The sequence below is a fragment of the Rhinolophus hipposideros genome, assembly GCF_964194185.1.
Source record: "Rhinolophus hipposideros genome assembly, chromosome: 3".
In the NCBI taxonomy this organism is placed as follows: domain Eukaryota; kingdom Metazoa; phylum Chordata; class Mammalia; order Chiroptera; family Rhinolophidae; genus Rhinolophus; species Rhinolophus hipposideros.
Window position 1 is genome coordinate 15,771,127 of NC_138049.1, and position 23,317 is coordinate 15,794,443.

Consider the following 23,317-nt stretch of genomic DNA (forward strand, 5'->3'; position numbering starts at 1 on the left):
AACAAAGGAAGAAAAAGTCTTTGAACTTTCTTACCCTAAACACTTCTTTCTTAAAAAAATATTTAAATGTGATATTTCTTCCAAAAGAGGCTAATGTTTCTTTAGTTGGATTTACATGGACTTAGATCTTCTTGCATCTAAATTACAAATGGGGAGGAATGGAATTAATAAAGTAAAACTCATTTGATTACCAAAAATCTCAGGAAAGTTCGTTATTTGCCGTATGAACTGGTAACTTTTTTTTATTAACTCTTGTCTTTGAGGAAGAGACTGGAAGATTACACAGCACCTTCACCTCTCAAATTAGAATGGGTGATGGCCCTGGATGGGTTTTGGTGCTTCGGTTTTATAGGCTTCCTTTTTTTGAAGCGTGAATGTGTCTGCCTTAATTTAATGAGTTATCTGCTCATCTAGAAAGACACATGACAGAGTTGGGGACACATGTTCTCTCCTTTTGCTGTTGTAGAACAGATGCTTCTGTTAACGCAAGCCAAGTTGTTTTCAGTTTAGCTGAACAAGGGTAAAATCCAATCACTTTTGTTTTCAGTTTATTTTAGTAACAGTCTCATGGGTTACATTTTTTTTTTCTTTAATGCTCTACCCTTCATGGTTACCTTTTTTCCTTAATGCCTTATCCTTCCATTGAATCAGCCTGTAAGTGTGGGTAAAATGCTAATACAGTTTGTAAAAAGTAATAAAGACCCTGACTTGGATTTGTGTTGGAGGCTAGAGACCTCCTTCAAGGCTCTGAAATTTTGACTGCAATATTTCACTCTCTGTTCTTCCCTCCTTAACCACCATAATTTTTTTTTGAGCCTTTTAAACTTTTTGACCAAGGTTTTTCTTTGGGGGGCACTTACTGAGGTCAACAAATCCCTCCTTTATGAAGTTCCCACAAAGCCAGAAATAGCTTATTTAGAGGTCTAGAGGCCTCAGGTAATAACAACAATAACACTATGGATTGATTACATTTCTCTTGTCTTTTCCAAGCCTTTGAACATGTATTACCTCATTTTTATTGTCTGATGGAGGAATGATGAAGTTCCCACATTTCCGGGAAGGGCCATTCTAGAAGGAGCAGAGGCAGCTCTAAAGCTCATGGCTTTGTTTACTCACCATGGGTAAAGGGGTGTTGGAATGTGGGTGGGAGAGAGTGCGAGGCTCTGAGCTGCTGTCCTATGGACCAGTGAGTTACCAGGGAATCACATGACACAGAGTGCATCATGGAGGAGGAGGAGGGAAGGAACTGCTTGTTTGGGAACAGGCAGAAGGCTCCTTTGAAGAGAGGCTTTGGAAATGAAAAGAGGGAGATGAACTGGTGAAGCGGAATGGACTGGGGTGTGGTAGGGGCAGGCAGGGAGTGTGGGGCAGAGTGGTCACCTAGTACCATGTTTCCCCGAAAATAAGACCTAACTGGAAACTAAGTCCTGGCACGATGTTTCAGGATAACATCCCCTGAACATAAGCCCTAATGTGTCTTTCGGAGCAAAACTTAATATAAGATCTGGTCTTATTTTTGGGGAAACACGGTAGGTCTGTACCTTCAGGTTAGAGACCAGGGATCCATCCCCCGCGTGTCTTTCTAAGAAGAACACAGCAGAAGATGGCCTTAAGGGAGTTGTTACTGTTTTTTAAACAGATGGAATGAACTAGGAAATTGGCATGCAATGCAGGCTCACCTAGCTGTCCATTCTTGGGTTTCAGCTCTTGGAATTTCCTGCCTCATATTTTATACCCCAGCAACCTTCACTGCCCTTAGTTTCTACCGTGCACCAAGCTGTTTCAAGTTATGCCCTTTCTGCCTGGCTACCTTCTACTCGAGTCCTGCAAGACTCAATTCAGTTGTCACCTCCTCCAGGAAGCCTTGCAGGCATGACCTGCTCACCTGTCCACTGATGCTCATAGATAATGCCCTGGTGTTAGATCCCAAGGGCACCATTGTTCCAGACATGATCTCAGCCCTCATAGGATACATATTTTGGTTTCTCTCTGGATACTGATAACTTCCAATTCCATATATCCAGCCCAGCCCTCTCTCCTGCCTGCTGGATGTCTCCTTCGGGCATCTGAAACTTGGCATATCCAAAGCAGGAACCTATTTTTCCTGCCCTTCTGTCTCTTCATTCCCTACCTTCAGTGATACGATCCAACAAATTGCTCCAGCCAGAAACCTGGGATCTTCCTTAACTCCTCCTCCTTCTTTGGCTCCACATCCAATTACTCAGGAAGCAACTGTTGATTCTACCTCATAGATGTGTCTTCATCTATCCATTCCTCTCAGTCTGCTCCACCATGACAACCCAAACCAAACCAAAATAATTTACCTTGCTCTATAACCAAGTATTTCCCCCTTACATAAGATTTCAAATGCAGATCCCGTTATGTCATCCTCCCGTCCCCTACTTAATCACAATTCAATCTATGACTTTTCATTGTCGTTAGTATAAAGTCCCACATACTTATGTCATCTCTTAAGGTCTTCAATGATCTAGCCCTCGCCCCCCTTTCCATCCTCATATCACACCCCTGTACTCTGCTTTCTAAACTCCATCCATAAGAGATTATTGTAGTACCTGGGACTCTTGACCTAGGTACATACTGTTCCCTGACCTAGGTACAGTCTGATTACCTCTTCCAGTTATTTCTTTAATGTGTCTTCCCTGATAGATGATATATACTCCATGAAGGCTGGAATCACATCTGTGTTTTTCATTATCGAATTCTCAGTATCTGCCAAAGTGCTGGCTACAGAGTAGGTGATGAGTATTTGTTGAAAGAAAGAATGAAAATAAATCAACGATATCAGATTATAAATAGTCCAAACATTTATGCATACAATGCACATAACCAGCTGCAAAGGAGTAGGTTCATTAAAAGACGTTGGTAACAAAATGCTAAACCTACCAGCTTTGTTTATAATTAAAGAACCTATGAAGAAGGATTTAACTTAAAACAACAACAACAAAAACAGCTTTAAATTTGAATCACTGTGAGGGTATGAGTGAGGATATGTGTGTGTGTGTGTGTGTGTGTGTGTGTGTGTGTGTGTGTGTGTGTGTGGAAGTGACAGGGTCTACCCATGGTGATTTGGTCACGTTGAGGTGACCATGTCCTCCCTTTCTGAGCAGGCATGAGATTAGGACAAGGCTGACACAGTAAGCAGATTGGTGAGCAATAGATTGAAAAACTTTAGGAGATAACCATCATTTCTGGGCTTTATAATTTTGTTTCAGAACTTAATGTACACCCTTTTCAGACCTTCCTATACTTCATTAATTTGTTCATAACATTCTATTTCCTAAATTCACTTTCTCTGATGAACACTGGATTTGGTTTAGCTTTTACAGCCAGCAGCATCATGAGGGCTTACTCCATGTGGCATTTCGAATCTTCATGCTCATACTAACTTCTCAAATGAGTGCTTAAGATAACTTCTATGTTTCTTTTCTCCTTTACTGAGGCCTTCCTTTCTTCCTTTCCTTTTCCCTTTCCTTTCTTCCTTCCTTCCTTCCTTTTTTCCTTCTTCTCTCTCTGCCTCCTTCCCTCCCTCCCTCCCTTCCTTCCATTTTTTTTTTTTTCTCAACTCCCTGGAACCTCATGGGAAAGGGCCCTGATGACAAATCTTTTTCTTACATTTGGCTTCCTCCTTGCTGGTCATTTTCTTTCCTATTAGGTTTATAGCATTTTCTTCCAATTTACCAGTGATGGTTAGATCATAAGTCAAGGGCCTACCCAGTAGGACTCCATTTTAATAGATCTTGGTGAATATATTTAATTGCTTATTGCCACAACTTTATCATTTGCAAAATGGGACTAATAAGGCTAACTTAGAGAACAAGCACATTTTTGGGAGATTGTAGACATAATAAGATGTGTTGAATTTCTCAAAAAAAAGCCCCTTGAAAACTTAGTGTTAATACAACTTTTGATGTGAAATCATTTATTTTGACTGCATTTTAAAATTCTCAAAGCTAAATGTGGCTTTGCAAATAAATTAAATACACATTGTGCTCTGCAGAAACCTGGTTCCACTAATAACATCTAGAGAGAATTAAATGAGGTGTCTTTTATCTAAAACACTAAAATCAACACTGGATGAAAAGTGGAGACCGCAGTATTTTTTCAGAGGTAGGGAGGATATGAAACAAATAATGACTTCTTCCAGTTTAGAAAAGCTTTTCTCACAAGGATGATACATTTGTGAAAATTAAATTTTGAAGATTTTTCAGACTAATGATACCATTTTATTTACTTACAATATAAATAAGCAAATGCTATAGACCTCAAGTTTAAAAGTACTATTTGTTAGGATTCACCTAACAGAAGTGTCTCTTTTTGCTTCTGATAATAAAATATTAGTTTAATTACATTGGTGTAACTTAATTTCATCAGCTCTAATAGGGAGATGAACTCTGCAACCCTTTAGATCTATAAGGACAACAATTGCCTTAGCTGAGGACAACTAAGCATTCATTTTATAGTCTAGAAAATAATCCAGCTTAATCATCAGGGGTGACCTGGAGACACCTGAGAGACTTATACATAGAATACAAATATGCAAATTTATATAAATGGAAAAAACTTGAGGAAGATGCATGATTATATATTTGTCAAACTGTGAACAGATCAAATGTGCATTTAGTCATTTATTTAGCAAATAATCTCTGAGTACTGGCTATATGTTAGACCCTGGTTTCTTTGTGTGTTTTTGTTTTGGTGCTGAAAGAATGCTGGGGAATAAGATGAATAAATTCCCTGCCTATATGCAGCAAGTGCTATTAAGACCTTCCTACGTGATGGGCTCCATGAAAGGATGTATACAAAGCCAGGAAGATGTTATCTGCCTTTCAGGAGTCGTCAGTCACGCTAGGGAAGGACTAAGGAAACAACTAGAGTTTCAGTCACATACTAGGGCAAAAAGAGGCAGTTCTTCACAGTGGTTAGGAACATGGCTTCCTAACCAGACTGCCTGAATGGGAATCCTTAATAGATGTAACGTAACTCTGGGCAAATGCCTTCACCTCTTGCAGCACCGGACTTTTCATCTCCAAAATGGGACCATAATAATATAATAATAATCTTATAAGATTGTAGTGTGAAGATCAAATTAAGTATTCAAGTACTAAACAGTACCTGGGACATAGTGTGAACTCAGGGGTAAGAGATAGGGCAGAGCACACGAGAAAGTGGCATTCTAGAAAAGGGACAACACCCCAAAGGTTGGGATCCTGGGAGACCGAAGATGAGATTTTGAAGGATGGATCGCATATGGATGGAGAGAGAAAAGAGAAGAATGCTTTCCAGCTTGCCACTTCTGGAAACGTCTAAGCAACATAGGGAAAAGAATGGGAATGGGAATGAGCCTGTTCTGGAAAGACTTGAGAAACTTGGTTTAATTGGCATTTATTTGGGAAAGCAATACATCAAGGCTGGCAGAATAAGTCCAGATTACTGAGAGTCTTGAGAGCCAGAGAAAGGACGTTAGAATTCATCACAGGAGGCAGGAGTCACCAAGCTTCTTGAGCAAGGAATTAAATGACATGATGTGAAGTGCTGCTTTGGAAAACAAATCTGGCAGCGCTACGCAAGGTGAAGAAGAGGCAGAGTGACTGGCATCAGACGAAATTAGTCAGGAGGCTGTTGCGGAGTCGAAAAACATTCAGGACTGTTGTTGGCAGTAGCAACAGAGAGAGAAGGTGAGCAAAGCTGAGAGACACATTAAAGGAAAAAGAGAAAGGGCTTCAGTGCAGATTGGACCAAGTGAAGAACTTTTTCCTTAAAATCAGCACAGTGGTAGAGTGGTGATGCATGTATAATAGTCAAAAGTTTTAAATAACGTAAGTGATCAGATTGAACCAAAGTAGGCGAGTCAAGATGCATGTAGCTGTGCAAAACTCTTATAGGACACCCAAGGAAGCCTGAACTCGAGTACCTGACAAAGACAGCGAGCCGAAATGTTTATGGAAAGAACGAAATACTGTGAGACAGAAGGAGCCCATCTAGGAAGGGCCAGACACAGAACCCACCATTCAAAATAAATAATGACTCGGGCTTTCACACCTGGGGTTTACTCATAAAGGTAAAAGACAGATACTAATTTATATTAATGATCTAAATTTAATGAGGGGAGCAGCTGGAAATGACCAAGTTAAGGTCTCAGATACATATGAAATCAAAACAATTCAAGTAAGAAGGTTTTATTCCCTCACTTCCACTTAGTTTCCAGAAGTAAAGGAGAAATTACAGGCTGTTACCCAGCATGCTTGCTGACCACACACAGGGTTAAGAGTGAGCATGGTCTGAACGGAGGTGTCTGTCACTTTGATGTTCTCCCACAGAGCTTCTCAAATCCAAAATTTCAACAAAAAACGTTATTCATGCAAGTGCCCACAGTCAAGAGTCCTCTCAAGGATCTTGGCTTACTTGCTTCCATATTTATATTTAAATGAATGGATTGCAACCTCTCCAAGTACAGGGTTCTAGTCAAAGATTCTCCACCTTTCTAATGCCAGGTGTGTGCAGGTTCCCTTCAAAGGACTTTTCAGTCCTTCTGTAGCAGCCAAAAGGAAGTCAAAGCCAGCTGTCCAACAGAAGTGGAGGGGAGACTATACGGAACCTTGCCCAGGTAGCTTGACACATCCTTGCCTTCTGTTCTCAGTGTGACACCCACAGGAGCCTATGGGTTCCTAGGCATAGCCCACAGGTAAGGAAGTTAAGGCTTAATGGGGCCAACTAGACAATGGAGGATGAAGTGAGTGAATAAATGCTCTCCTCTTTCTTTCCTCAGGCAGAAAAATTCTGGGGTGAATCCTACACTGTCCTCACAGAGTCCTGGCAGGCTTAAAGCCTTGGTTTCTCAAGAGTGACCAACGTGAGGACACCCTTTTGTATGGGCCTTCCTTCTTTTCCTGCCTCTCTCTCTAGTCCTCCATTCCTGGTATCACTGTCCAAATTCTAATACCCTTCACCCAAGCCCCTGCCTCAGGCTCTGCTTTCAGGAGGATTCCAGGCTGAGTGGTGGCTAATAGCAAATGGTTGGGGCCTTGGGGAGGAAAAGCAGGCAGGAATGACTCCAAGTGTTTCTTGTTCGGATGACTGACCAGACCCAGGTATCACTTGCTAAGAATGGAATACAGGAGGAAACGGATTTCTTTGTGTATGGTAGAGGCAGGAATTAGGAACATGTACCCACTTTGCCACAGCTATTCACACCACAGTACCTGGCACATTGTAAGTGTTCAAAATATACTGAAGTTGCACATGCAAGTGGAGGAAAGAAGCAAATATCACCTAGTGCTCTATACACTTTGCACCAACGGAGATGGGCTAGATGTTGCCAAAGGAGCCGTGATGGGTGTTAAGATAATATTAACAAAAGGAGATTATGTCCTGTTATCTGAGAGAATTACATTTTATTTAAAAAGATAAGACATATACCAACATGAAATAATTTGAGGGTTTAAGAAGCAATATATTAGCAAGTAAAAAATAAATACAATCCACAAGGAAGAATAATTATCCAGAGAAAGATTAGCAACAATCAAAGTTGGTTGAGGGTAGTATTATTGCCTGGGTTTAGGCCACTTTTCTTAAAATCTCACAGGGTTGTGTTTTTTTTTATTAGTGATTAGATATGGAATGCTATAATTATATCAAATTTGTTGTCATCAAAGTTTCCTTTATCTCTTATTGAACTTGATAACTTTCTTTTATATATCTGCTGATTCTTTCTACAAGTCTCACCTAAGAGGTTCATTCATTTCAAAAACTAGAAGTGAGTGTTTAAAGCTCTGCAGGTGGCAAAGGGGCAGTCATCTTGCTATAAAAGTCATAGCAGGGTTACCTTCCTCTTTAACAGGAAATGAGGAAAGAACATTTAGTTGAGTGTTGCTACAATTCCATTGTGTTTCATCTTTGCGATAAGAAATGCAGAGCCATTTTTAAAAAGCTTTGTCATGAAATTGAGTAGGCTTTGGTTCAAATTATTTTATTCAATCGTGAATAAGGGTTTATTTAGGGTCAGAGAAAAAGTGGTCGGTGCCTACAGGCTGCACTATTTTATAGTCAGTTCATTCCCCACCTGTCCCATTCATTCCTGGCTGCTTTCCTTGAAGAATGAAAATGTCACATGGGATAAAATCAAGCTTCTTATTAATTTCCCACCAAACCACATTCAGTGGTATCATGTCTCCCGTGTCTGCAACAATCATTAGTCAATCAAAAAAGGGATCTAAAGTGGTTTGTTATGTGTGCTCTGCAAAACTAGTTGATTATGAGCCAGGACCATCAAAATGTGCAGGCTTGATTATTCTATAACTTTTGCAGGCACTTACATTTTTTAATATTATGACATGAGTATGACCTTCCCATTGCATTTCAGGAGATCAGGTATCTATATAATACCTGTTTCTGTGGAAGATGGCTCTGAAGCTCCACGGCATTGAACATACTTTTGGCTCCCCATCCCTCAGCCCCCACCTTGCTGTCACCTTTTAAGAATGTGTTCACGCTAACACCTATACTGCGCCCCACACTTTGGAAAGAGGCTCTTGATATGGTGACAAATGGTCAGTCATTACCTCATCTTAGTTTCTATCCTCCTTGTAGTCAAAAGTATTTAGTCATACAGGGATGCATGTCAATTATTTTTAATTCCAGTTTTAATAAAACTGGAAAATAAAGTACTTAGTCTTGCCCTTCAATTTCCAGCCATTAGAGGGCAAGGTTGTAGCAGCTGACAGATTCTGAAACTTGTTTTGAGAGAGCCTGAGCAAAGCAAGCATTTTTCCAATTACACACTATCTAATTCAATTTACATTTATTAGAAAAACCGCCAACTATTTCATGTTAATATTGACATTTTCATAAGTATTTGCAATTAGAATTCAAGCTGAGACTCCAATAAATCTCTTAGATGTTTTACACTTACTTTTCCTGTCTCTCTTCAGACTTTGCAAAATATTTTTAAGAACACATTTGGAGGTCATTCCGCCTTTGGGGAATTTTTACTGTGTATGTAAAACAGTTGGGCAGAGAAAAAATATTACAATTTGGCAAAGCAAATTGAGGACAAGGGGAGAGGTATGCCAGATCCTACTAGTGTAGGATCTGAAACTCAAAATTTTAACACACATAAAATGAGCCATTAGTTTTTTTCACTTTATGTAAAACTTTACCCCATAGCTTCTTTGAAAGCAAGCTTTCTGACTGCATTTAAAAAGCATTATTTTAAAGAATATTTCCTGACTACAGGAAATATAAAATGTAGTTCTATTCACCCGTGTCTTTTTATTTAGCATTTGAATATGTATTTGTATGAACTGGCCTGCATTTAAAGATTGACACATATCTCTTTGAAGAGATGGCAATAGATTCCAAATGCCTTGTCCAGCAAATAAAAATATGGCCTCATGCTAAAATATTTTATTTATTAAAGTGCTCGCACTCTGTTTTATTGCCTAACACATAACTTCCTAAAGTGAGATCTTAAGAATACAGTGTAATATACTCTGGTTTCTGTGTAGTAAGTGCTACCCACTTCAATTAAAAAGAACAATTGACTTAAGACATATACAGAGTATTCATAAATATACGAAATCTTACACAATACTATCAAACTTCTTTAATGACATTTATTTGCAAATGCCTCTTGAAAACCTAATAAACAGAAAAATTCCTGAGGGGAAGGCAAATATGGAACTTTCCAAACGGACAGAGGATACAGAAAGTAAGCTTCTAGAAGATATTCAGGACTGACTCTCAGTGAAAACAGCTCCTGCTAGTATGGCTGAGAACAGATGTGTTGTTACTCAGTAGTTCTCAGCCTTAGCTACACACTGGCTTCACTTTAGGAGCTTTTACAAAAATGCCACAGCCCAGGCTGCACCCCTGACCGCTTAATCTGGGATCTTTGGGTGTGAGACACAGGCATCTGTAGTTTTTTAAGCCCCCGAGGTGATTCCATGAGCTGCCAGGCTGAGAACCCCTGCCTTGGTAAATACTAGCCACCTGTCCCAGCAGGGGTGCAAGGCAGCTGCAGCGCAGCCACTGACTCACAGTGAGGGGCGGGGTCTGGAGCAGATGAGCTCAGCTGACAGGTGGCCGGCAGGATGCACCTGGCTGTGCTCTGGCAGCCCTTGGGTTTGACGCCTCTGATGGGAGCTTCCCTGGAGAAAGCAGGTCAGGCAAACCTGATTTGGCAGCCAGGGGAGCAGCGCTGCTTCCCATCTTGGGACATCTGGAGAACTGCTTCATTGCCCGCCTCAAAGCTCCTCACCTCCCTAAACCCTCTGTTCTAGCCAAGCTGGGTGGTTCACCTTAGAGCAAGCCTTGGGCTCTCAAGCTTTTGCTAGAATACTCCACTTCTGCAGTCCTCTGGACCCTTCCTCTTGCCTTAATCTGCATTCACCTAAAGACTGAGATCCCACCTCATCTAAGAAGCCTCTTCCAAGGACCCCAACTCTCACTGATATCTTTCCTCACCTGAATTCTCAGGTTGTACGTGTCTGCACCATTCTTTTGCTCATCAAACATGTCCCAGCCAATGACAATTCCCGTGCTGCTACACTGGGCGACTATCCCTCTTCCTGTTGGGGTTAAGCCTTTCAAGTTTGGGTATTCTGTTGTTAGCCAGGCAGTTAGCAACTGGGAGGACAGTGAGGTATCTTATACTTATTTGTAAATGCTCCCCCATTGCCACCTCTGCTCCCATCTGGAACTGTTCCTGAAACATGGCCCACGCCCATAAATATTGGCTCCCACATTAATGCCACTCTTGGATCACTATAGTAGCCTCGGATTAACTCGGCGATCCACATATATGCAAGAGCCCTTCTCTACTCTGTATGTTGTAGCTAAAGTAATTTTTTCCCCAAAAATGTAAGTTTCAGGATCCATGTAAATATGCTGCTCTTGGTTTAAATCCTTTAGTGCCTCCCCAGGGCTCTTTAATGGCCTGGGAGGTTCTCTGGGGCCCAACTCCTACCTTCCCCCATTACTGAGCTCAGTTCTTTCCCTTCTCCCTCGGCTTGCCTTGCTCCAGCTTCCCTGGCTCTACCCCCATGCTCTCCATGCTCTCTCCTGCCACAGGATCTTTGCACATACTGTTCCCTATGTCTAGATGTGCTTCCTTTTCTTTTTCTTCAGATGTTAGGGGAATTTTTACTGTCACTTCTCTGACCTCCAGACTACCCCATTCTGTGCCTGGATAGTGCCACGTGTCCCTGCATTGTAGGATGTGATACAGTTGCTATTTCACATGCATCTGTGTAGTTTTTGGATCTCTCCTTTGTAGCACTCTGAGCTCTATGAGGACCGACCCAGGATCTGTTTTTGTTCAACATTTTATCTTCAATTCCTCCTATAGTGCCTGTCACACAGAAAATACTAAATCAACATTTATTGTATGAATGAATAGTGAATGAAAGGATGGATGAATGAAAACACAAAATGTATGACAAGTCACTTGGTTTTCCAGACCAGGGAGAGAAAAACCATAGTTTGGTGCCACTGCACGGCAGCATGGCATGATGGAAAGCAGATGGGGGCTCTCGTTCTGTGGATGGAACAGGACAAGTTCAAAATGCCTGTCATGCTCACATTTCCTGCCACCGTCTCCTGTCCCTACAGAAGAAACAGTCCTTGGTGACACTGTGGTAGGCAGATAATGGACCCCAAAGATGTCCACTCCCTAATCTCTGGGATGTAAATATGGTACCTTGTGTGGCAAAAGGGATTCTGAAGATGGGATTAAGGTTACCGTCTTTGAAATGGGGATATTTTCTAGAATACCGGGTGGGCCCAATCTAATCACATAAGTCATTAAAAGTGAAGAACCCTTCTCAGCTGGGTTAGAAAAGTCAGATTGAAGGAGGAGGAAGGATTGCAAGAATGACAGGGACTCAATCCACCACTGGTTGCTTTGAAGATGGAAGGGGACCACATTTTTAGGACTGTAGATGCCTCTAGAAAATGGGAAGGGTGCTCAACAGATGACCAACAAGAAAACAGGATCTCAGTCCTACAACCATAGGACACGGATTCTGCCAACCACACAAACAAATGAAGATATGGGTCTTGCCCTCCAGCCTCCAAAGAGGAGTCAGCTCTTATACGTACACCAGGGGATGCTGTGAGGATAAATGAGCAAATATGGGGGAAAGCATGCTAACCTGCAACACACTACACACATCGCTGAGGTTATTTGGTGGCCTCCCAGGTGGTGGCTGGTTGCATTCTGTCCTCTCCTCACCAGGTAGGTTCCAGGCTTGCCACTCTCTTATGACCTCTCCTCTTTTCCAAAATCCCTTTGTTGTTTCCTACGCAACTCCTGCCTCACTTCCACCACACCCATCACCTTCTGTTTGCCGGAAGCTCCCAGGATACTTGCAGGTATTGCTAAACCCCAGAAGTGGTCTTTGGTTCTACAAACACCTGTGACCCTGCTTTCGCCACATCACAAGACAAATGGATTTCAAAGACATTTCTCTCAAGTAGGGGCCACTTTGTCGTTTGCACAGCTCACACAAGCATGTCAGAGCATTTTGGCTCCAGCTCACCTTTCCTCCCCACCCCTGGGGGGTGAGACTGTGCTGCTTCTGCAGCTTTACAACCTCGTGCCTACATCAGCTTAGGTTTCCAAGTAAATAAACTCAGGACAAACGTATGCCAGCAGGCTGGGATCAAAACTGTCTCCAGCTGTTGGGAACACAAAGAGAAGCAGTTTCCTTAGAAACGAATTCCTAGGGGACAGGGTCTAGTGGGGCCATTTGAGATCTCAGCAGAAGGTTCAGGGCATGGCCCAGTGTAGCCTGAGCCACATGAGAAGAGCAGACCCTGCCGACTCCCCAGAGCAGAGACGCCCCCACCTCCATCCGCATAGGAAAAATGGTCCCTTTAGATCACGTGCAGCCACTGACAGAGCCAAGGATGAAAGCATCACGCCAAAATGTGTTTAGGAGAGTTTTAGCTTTCAAAGCACTTCTGTGTAGAGTGTTCAGTGTATTCTTCTAGCAACCATGTGAGAGAGGCAAGGTAGGTGATATGGTCCCATTGTACAGAAGAGAAAGGTAAGGTTTTGCAGAGACTTAATCCCTGGCCAAGTCACCCAGCTAGGGCAGCTGAGAAGGGAACATAAGCACTCCACGTCCGAGGCCACTGTCTTCGCCTGCACTCATAAACCAAATCTGAACTGAACTAGTCGGAGACAAAGAACATTACATTTTTACCATCAAAGATTCAGAAAACTTCCATTTTTACTGAAATACTTAAAAAGAAGGTCATCCGAATCTCTTATTTGTTTTCTTTCTTTATGAAAAATGATGCTATAGGGACAGAAGCAAAGCTTAAGGTTTCAATCACAGGACAGCCTCAGTCGATCAGACAAGAGTGGAAATTTCCAGAAATGAGTATTTCATATATATACTTCCACAGCTAAAGAACGTTCAAAGTCCGAAACTCAAGCAGATGGAAATGCATAGCTTTCTGAAAACCTTTCCTGAAGTTGGACAATTTTCAGGCTTCTCCAGAGTCCAACTGGGCCAACATAATTCACTGAATTCTTTACGAACTAAGAAGCTGTAAATTACACATCTTTTCTTTTGAACATGCATTACTTTCCATGCGTTATAGCCAGGCCAAATAAACAGTATCACAGTGGCCGTTTTCTCCCTGGAAAAATGTCCCCCTCTCTCTTCCTGCTCTTCAAATGGGGATCACCTAGTGAAGTGGCAGTCAGTTTAGTGAGGACCCATCCTGACCATCTTTGGAGTTTGAAAGTGCTAAATGTTATCTCTGCTGAATATTTCACCATGAAATTGCCTGAAGCGGACATTAGGCGAACAGCAAGCACAAATCTCACACAAGTGACAGAGTGGAAATGGGAGCTCAAGAAATTCACTTTCAGGGGAACTCAGTGACTGGGAAAGGGAGTGGCTTCAGCAGGAATGAGATACTTTCCCGCGCGCATAAATCACACTTGCTTTTAATTAGCAGTCATTCATTTTCTCATCAACTATGCACTGAGTGCCAGGTATTTCTCAGCCCCGGAAATACGGAAGACTGGGCTCCAGCTGGAGCAGAGCCTCAGGTGCTGGGATGTATCCAAGTGTGCCTGGGCTCAGATCTGCCCCATCTTGTGATTCTAAAACCAAAAAAGGAGGCAGCCACCTCTGCACCCGGGAGCTGAGTTTCTGACTCTGGACAAAGAGAAATGAGACTCGAAGGACTGCTTGTCACAGTATGGCTACTATATCTGAATCTTCATCCATCCTAGCAACAGTTCATTTTAAGATTATTTTCTGGTAAATGCAAATGAAGAATGGTTGGGAAAGAAATGGAGACTTGTAGAAAATCTAATTGTTTCCAGAAAATAGGGAGAATAGCCATAAGACGCTTAAATATTTGAAAAAAAAAATGTTAGAACAGCTATGTCTTTGTAAAGATGTGCGGACGATGTCAGACAGAATGATTTGCTCAAAAAGCATGGAACTTGGCCCAGTCCTCTTCTCCCTTTACCATTCAGGAAGTGAAACAAAGTCCAAGTGACCGAGCAACACAGTTGTAGAGACAGGAGGCCAGGTTTCTAGTCCTGGCAGGCCCTGAAACCACCCCTAGACTCAGGCCCTGTTCCTGCACCTGTAAAATGAGTTTCCTCACGACCTCCGGGAACCCTGCAAATCCTATGATCCCTTTACCCTTTTCCATGTTCTTTCAAACCATGGAGCATCACATGATATTTTACCCCCAGAGCAGGCTCAGAGGCCCTGGCCCTCTCTCAGCTGTATGCTAAGCAGCTCGGCAAGGCTCAGGGCCAGGAGAACAACTGTCTGCTTTTTGGCAACTGGATAAAGAAAGTGGCTTTGGAGCGCCGAGACCAAGAATAATGTGGGTATGTCAGTAGACCCGTTTCAGGCCAGCAGCCGGGACTGTGCGTGTGTGTGCAGTGTGCAGGGAGAGGCCTCCTCGCTCGGTCCCCCCCTTGGGACACAGGGACACACTGCACATTGCCTCTCAGGCCCTCATCCCCACGCAGGGCCTCCCTCAGGGGACAGTGGTCTCCTTACAGCTGCCTTGCACCCGACCCAGACACAAACAACACCTTCTTTAGAGTCAAACAACTGACCACCCAGGCTTGCCAAAATGAGGACAGGCTTTGAAAGGGGGCAGTTTTATTTCAAGGGTCTAATGGAACCAAGGAGATGAAATAAAAAGTTTCAACTATGAAAAAAAAAAAGGCAATAGATCGTCTTTTTCCAGATAAACAAACTATCCTTTGAACAAGAAAAAGGCTTCCTAACCGGGTCAGGCTGGGACCAGATCATAAAGGAGTCACGTGTCCTTCAGGCCCCCCCCTCCACTCCTTGCTCCTTGATTTCTCCCTCTGCTGCTCTGAGGAGCCCACTGCTCTCCTGCTGAGGCCTTGCCAAGGAATGATCCGATGAGCTCATCTGACAAGGCTCTTTCCAGTGCTTAACATTTGGAAAGAGGGCCCCTGCAAATCTCTAAGGGTAGAATTCCAGGTGGGGAAATTTCCCCAGAATCTATCAAACTACACCATAAAGACAGCTACCAGTTTAAAAAAAAAAATAAAAAATGCTGTGCCCTGGAAACAATGACTGGGGTCAAAACCAACATCCTGTGGGGCTGACGGTCCCAAATCAAGGTGCAGAAAAAGCAAACAATTTTTGCTAAGATGGTCTAATTCTGTTGTGCTGTGGTGGAAAGAACCTTGGACTTGAGGTTAAGAGGACACAGAGACAGTCCGTTGTAGCTGTGCCCCGGACGTGACTTTGGTGGCAAGTCCCGCGTCCTTTTGCAGTCTCAGGGTCCTCCCCTGAAAACACCCCTCCCTCATAGGATTGCCGTGGGAATTGAATGGGCTGAGGCATGAGAACATACTTTGTGACCCTCCAAGAGAGATCCCCAAACACATCGAAACAACAACAGTGCTGGTTGGGCTTCCCTAGGATAGACTGTCTCTTCTCTGGGACCTAAACTCGAGCACTAAAGACAAACCAAGAAAAACAAGACTAGAAAGTCATTGGAGAAAGTGTTCCTTAGGATCTGGGTCATCCAGATCCATTTTTCACTGGCAAAAACTTCCTCCCTGAGGAAGTACCCTCCCCACACGAAGTACCGTGGAGGTACCATGGAAATGCCACAGAAATACCACAGAAATGCCACAGAATGTCACGGGAGGGGGCAGGGAGCTTCCCAGCCCGGAGGAGCAGCTCCCAGGGCAGGGAGGGGCCATGTTTTGGATGCAACAGGACTTACCAGGTAGCGCTCCTCTTGCCTCATGCTGGGAGTGCGGATCATGTGATTCTGTTCTCCTCTCCAGTCTCCAAATCGACGGAAAAAGTAATTAGATAAAAACCGATTGACGGGGTCTCTGATGATGTTGATATAGACAGGCTGGTCTCCTCCAAACCTAACGTGAGCATACAAATGTGGAGCTGGTTACAACCCATCACTTCTGGAGGAAAATGAAGTCCCCATAGCTTCCCCTCTAGGTTATCATATTATCATCAGATGACCCCATCTGCTAAGGTACCAGCGAATAATTGAATCAGCAAGGGGTGTTTCCTGACAGGCATTTTATTATCAGGCAGAAAGAGCCCATCCAAGGACTCGTTGAGAGGCTGCGAGGACGGTTTCAAAGCACAGTACTATACAAATGACAGTACTGGGCAATGAGAAGGTAGATGTTGTCTTGTTTTCTCACTAGGCTGTAGATTCTTGAGGGCCGGTCAGGCTGTACTGGATTTGTAGTCACCTGGTTGGCCCTTAGTGAATCTTTCAACTGATTGGTACATTCTGATTGCCTTCTGGGTGAAATAGGACTTAACCCACATTCTAATTTAGACAGTCTCAGGTAAGGAGCTCTGCATTAAGTGGATTAATAATAGCCAACATTTCTTAAATGCTCACTATTTACCTTGCTGTGAATACTTAGTGTGTCCCACTCACAGAAACCTCACAACGCAGCAATACAATACAAACCATAATTTTCCCCATTGACACCTGGGGAAACTGAGGCAGAGAGAGGCTGAGTCATGTGTAGCTGGGCCAGGATATGGTCTGGGTTCAGAATCTATGCTCTGAAGCATGGAAAGAAGATTCCAGAACTGATGAAAATAAGAATGTGAGTGATCTAATGAACACAACAAAAATTGAGGTAGTTAGTTATCCTTGAGTGGGGGCAAGTGGTTGTAGATAAAAATACAACAAATATGGAGGGGTTCCATTTTAATCACATCTAGGACATAGGAATAACACTCTGGAACTTCGAAAACACCACACTGGAAAACATGTTGTTCAAGAGTAAGGTTAGCTGTGCTAATATGAATCTTGTAAGTTCCCAGACGTACACAAAGTGACAATCACACAACTTAATGAACAACTAATAGTCCCAGAAGTCAGCTGTACCAACCACCAGCTGACCACCATCACCTAAGACGTACCTTCCTCTTTTAAATTAAATGTGTTTCATACCTACGATAAAGAGCAACTAAAATAGTAATGCTAGGGATTAGGAAGACAAAGCATGAACACCAGATGTGAATGCAATTAAGCCCTCAGAAATTGCATCATGCTCTTAAAAACCTCAACTGTACTTCTGTGTCATGTGAAGAGTGGCCATTACTGTTAATTAGCAGAACTGTCCAGTCACGTTCCCACTAAGAGATGGTTCTCGGCCAGGTCACAGCCATGGTCCCTTGAAGGCTAGAGATGTCATGATTGACAAGACTTGTTGAGCATGAGTGAATTGCTCCTGTTTGCACATTGCAACCCAATGCGAAAATTTCAGAACAACTTTCCAAAACAGAAGTTTTAGATGGTTTAAGAATTTATTTGTAATTATCAGATAATATAATAGCCTCTCCCTAGAAATTTCTGTGAGAGGTGTTTAATATATATCTCCCCCTTTCCAGAAAGCAACAGTGATAATAGTTTCAGCCTGTCAGTCCGTGTTTTTTTAGAATAAACGGCTCCCTCCCCAACTGCCAAAATCAGAAGTGTCATGTCAGTTACAATAAAGAGGCCAGAACACTACCACCCTGTGTCCCCGTGCCAGTGGAGGGAAATACATTTCTCACTCTCATGATCAGTTTCTTCTCTCAGTAATTTTTAAATCCTGGCCAGAACTCCTGGTCCGCCTTAGGAGGTCTTTGGGGTCACCCGAACCTATTGCCTACCACTGACTGCATTCTAGAGTGAGGATGCTTTGTGTCGCACTCCCAACCCCATCCCAGGTAGCCAACCCTCAGCCTTATTGTTCAAACCCTTGAGAGAAGATTCCACAGTCTCCCAGTGAAGTGCATCCCACGGGTCAACCTGACAGTTGAGGAGTCTGTTACGCTTAGCCAAAATTCCTCCTTTTCCATTTAGGCACACTGCCTTTTGTTTGATCCACTGCACACAAAGGATTAGCTTCTACCACTTTTCGCCTTTTTGGCTTCAACTCTAATTTCTTTAACTTTTTTGTGTGTGTTTCTATGAAAAAATTCTGTTAGCATTTGTCTTGGGACTTACTTCACTTCAATTTATAGTCCATAGCTCTAATTTGGTCTATATCGAGCCTTACAAAATTGTGGTGACTACAGCTGGTGACAGACTACAGGTTGCGTCTTATGCACACATTAGAGTAGAGGAGTCAGACAGATTTTGTTTTTCACTTAACCACACACCCTCTGTCCCTTGCTCACCGCAATAACCACTGCATATTTGGAGCTCTCTTTTAAGTCATCCTGAAATAGCAGGTATTTCCCATTTCTTTGACATTCATTTATTCACAGGTCATATTTACCAACTCTTTAATTCCCCAGGGAGTCTCCATCTGACCCTCGGCAAATTTGTCATATTATTCTTATTTATTTACTTTCTTAATGAGAAGATAAAGATCTATAGCAGCCTATAATGAATTCTCTAGGAATAACTGAAAGATTCTCACCTTTTCCTGCATTCACAAATATCTCATTTGGGGCATTTCCTGGAACATCTGTCCCACACTGCTACCTCAATTAACTCATCAACATCATCAGTCACCTTGCCAATCACTACTACACGAAGCACTTGGGGAAAAATTTTAGGTATATGTTCATCAAAATGCTAATGATATCCTTCCTGGAATCTCATCACATGTATTACATAACAAGACTTAAGACCAGAATTATTCTGGAGAATGAAGACGATTTTGTCCACTTACTGTAGCAGCGTTTTCTATGACTCAAAACAGTTCTTGAAAATGTATCTTCTTTTTGTTTTTTTAATTGTGGTGAAATGTGCATAACATAAAATTTACCCCTTTCACCATTTTTATGGGGCATTTAGTACATCCACAGTATTGGGCAACCATCATCACCACCCATCTCATCATCCCAAATTGAAACTCTGTGCCCATGAAACAATAACTCCTGTTTGCCCCCTCCTTCTAGCCCCTGAAGCCACCACTCTACTCAAAGTCTGTCTTTTTTAAAACCTCTGACTTGAAAGTAGAGATTATCCTTGTACTATTACCTACATTAAAAATGAAAAGTACCCCAGGCTAGAGGCCCACAGCTTTGATCCCTGTCAGTGAGGGAGGAGACACTTCAAAGTCAGAGAAAGGTCATCATATGACTGTTGGGGGGGCACGGGGAAGCAGGATGAGGAGCTGCCTGCAGGAGGAGGAGAGTAGAGGTGGTTATTTAACGGTCCTTTGCTGGAAGCTAATCCAAGTAATGAGCCAGCCATGATATGGGAGGTCTGCTCTCTATCCTCACAACCATGTACAGTGGACACTTCACCCCTTGGCTTCCCAGGATAGGGTCCCCCACCCCCATCACAAAACACCAGGAGAAGAGACTGAACTACTCTCTGCTGCCTGGCATGTCCTGAGGGCGGAAGCATTTACTAAGCAGAAAGTGAGACAAATGGTCTGAAGAGAGGAGGGCAGTGGAACCACTAGAGTTAGGAATCCTGCTTGGAGAGGAAGGTGACTCGACAAGGCAGGAAGTAAGTAGATGACAAGGAGGAAGGTCCTTCCTAGTGTGCAGGGAGGTGAGCTCAGGGAAAGTCCAGGTTGTACTAATCCTTGACTGGCCAACAAAGCGTGTAGTCGCATGTGGCAGCAGAGGTCCACTCACTGTAAAGTGAAACTAGAACAGTGAGGAAGAGCGTGCCATTTTAGGAAGATAAGTGCAGCTGTGTTTAAATAGGATAAACTGAGAGAAAGCTCTCATTTCAAAACAAACTTCTGTTGAAGTAGGTAAAGAAAGTGTTTAATTACCGCTGACATCAATTTTTATTTTGGTGTGCTCTTCAAAGTTTGAGGGTCCTGTCACTACTACAAAAGACTTCCAGCGCACAGAATTAAAATGGAGCACTTTGCTAATGAGAATAAAAACAAAGTCAACATTTAGAAATAAGATGTAGAAAACTGGTGAAATTATGGAATTAGCAGGATCTGATTTGTTTTGTTAAATAATGCCATCAGAGGGCAGACTTGGCTCACATCGATAATTAAAAGTTCCCTTTAAGAAAAGAGAGGACTGGCCCAAAACACTTCCCCTTGTATATTGCACCCTGACTGCTTCTCTAGTGATTGATTTATTTTTAAACGTTTGTTTTTGCAAATTAGTGTTAGCATTGGAGCCACCATCTGAGATAAAAGAGGAAATAGAAATGGAAGCAAGAGAAGGTGAGAAAGGAGGAGTGACATGAGAAAGGTTAAAGGAGGTGGTAGTTTGAAATCATTTAGTGTATTGACAACGTTTCCCTGTAAGACCCAAGCTGGGGGTTGAAGGAAACTGCAGATTGGAAACAGAATTACTTCTCCCCACAAAAAAGACGCTTAGAAAAAAACAAGCAAATGAAAAGTAGGGGCAGAGGTAAAACAAATTGAACTGTCCATCACATTCTGTCCAATGTATCTATCTAAGAATACTTAAAGAGATGGTGTTGATATTGGGAAGTTCAACTTTTTCCAAAATGGTTAATTCTTTAAATTACTTCAACAACTGAGAACAGACACAGGAAACCACAGTATGCAAAGATTGAAACTCCTAGTTAAACATCACACGAAAGAGTTGCATCTTTTTGGCCAAGGTAATTTTGACTCAATTATCCAGGTAGTCTGGGTGAAAAACAGTTGTCTGGCCTGAATTTTCAGGCAGTTCAAAATCTATGTGAAAGAGCATTATCGCAGAAAACCTTACAGATCCATACCAAAGTCTGAAAATTCTGCTGTGCTTGTAGTTTTTCTCCTCGGGAAACTTTCCCTGAGGTAACTACAAAAACACCAGACTGGTCTGATGCTATTGCTTTCCATGGTTGAATGAATAAAACTGGATATGGAGAAATGGTTCCGTCTAGCTCTAATGAGAGGAAAGAGGAGAACAGAGCAAGGTGCCTAGTTGATGAATAAATGAAATAACTAAGTCAGCTATTGAATAGCCAGAAGCTCACAGGATAGCACTCTGCATTACTCAGAGTGTCTAAATTTCAAGGTAAGAATGACTTATTTAATAGGAAAAAAAGGATTAAGGGGGAATTCATTTTGGTATAATACCATACACTTCAGACTTTCAGAAAATTTAGGTGCAAAAGAAGGTGTGGGGAGAGAGGATAGACTTTCATTCTTATATTCTGCTCACTGGCAAGTATCTTGCTGTGTGTTACGAATGCAAGGAAGATTAGAAATAAAATATCAACAAAGACTATTAGGCTGCAGTACCAATTCTTCTCTGAATAACTTCATTACCTTGAAACAAGCTAACCATACGCCTGTCAGTAATGATCAGGGTATTCTTAAGAGCAGCTTAATTATCTCTATGCCTTATAATTCAAAATATAGAACTCATTTTTAAAAATATGTGAAAGCCCTCTTAACAAGTCCCAATTTAGTTGTTTTTCTCTGATTGTGTATTTGGGGACTTTCTTTCTATGTCCCCAGTTGGCATTTATACCTGAAATATTTTCCTTAAATAAAGCTATTCCCTTAAAAAAGAGAAAGGTGATTTTTAACTTCCTGTGTTCTGAGTATCACATCATCCTGTAATGTATGAAAGCCCAATTTGTCATTCTATTCCTGTCTTTGGAGGCCTTGTGTGTGGGGAGGAAAATGGGGGTGAGGTTGATCCCACAGTTAGCACGAGCTTTTGAAAGGAGCAAAGCTGATCAGGTCAGCCTCTACTTTTCCCTGCTTACAACTCTTTGCTGCCTTTCCATTCCAGTTGTGCCCACCCTCTAGCTCCTATTTAGGGAATTCCTCTCGGTCCCTCTGGTTGTCTGGCTTTTGTCCATGCTGGTCCCTGTGCCACCGATTGTCCCTCCCTTTCAATCTGTCTAAAGCCAACCCATCCCTCACATCCCAGCAGCAATGGCTCCTGCTTGCAATGCCTTCCAGACTTCCTTTTGCAGGGAGGGAGTTCTACCTCCCTCTCAAGGAAACACTGTGACTCTTTCTCTTCAAGTTCATCACATTTGGTTGCCACTTCTTCCTCAATGGAAGAAGATCTTACAGTTTCCGGAAGTCAAGGGGAACATTTACCATTCACTGCAGAATCCCCCGTTCTAGGGCCATGTACACAAGACAAAGGGTCTTCAATAAACATGCATTTAATTGAACAAAATGGAATGGAGGGAGGAGAGACCAGAGAGCAGGGCCCTGTCATTAAGGTATTAGCTAGAGACATCTGGAGGCTACCTAGAGGCATGAGCCAAACTGCAGGCTGACTGAGACGTCTACAGAAATGCCTTTGTTTAGGCATTTAGTGGCTGTACCAATGATGTATTATAGAATTGTACACTTGTAACCTATATAATTTTATTAACCAATGTCACCCCAATAAATTTAATTAAAAACTTAAAAAAAACAAAAGAAATGCCTTTAAAAGGCTACCTTGAATACATAAAATATCCTTCTTCTCAAGAACTTGAAAAACTTTATGTGCTTAGGACATCCCTACAAGGCAGGCTGGGCTGGAATTATCCCTATTTTATAGATGAAAAAACAGACATTCTCCCCTTCCCAAAGGTTAAATTGCCTGCCCAGAATCATGATCCGTGGGAGGGTCTGACATCCAGAGGTCCCCGATAGCCAGGCCAACACTGTTTTCTGCAGATGCGGTGTCTTCTAAAGGTGTTTACCATCTTTTTTTTTTCTTTCAGAATTAAATTAATCAAGATTAAACTCTTGACCATGTATTTGACAGCGGGAGGCCATGATAAAATATGGTCATCACGCCTTGCCCAGCTCTGTTGATCCAATTAAGATAGCGGCTTTGGCTTGTCATTAAAGTTTTACACTGTCCTGAGTTAATTATCAAAATCTGTT

The 23,317-nt window shown here is 42.3% G+C and overlaps 1 protein-coding gene across 1 annotated transcript in view; it reads right to left on the bottom strand.

The window, feature by feature from the left end:
- UST (uronyl 2-sulfotransferase) overlaps positions 1-23,317 on the bottom strand; it is a 263,471-nt gene that overhangs the window by 68,697 nt on the left and 171,457 nt on the right. Inside the window, exon 5 of the mRNA XM_081036357.1 lies at positions 16,276-16,429. Coding sequence (XP_080892483.1) covers positions 16,276-16,429 — 154 coding nt within the window. The remainder of the gene's footprint in view (positions 1-16,275; positions 16,430-23,317) is intronic.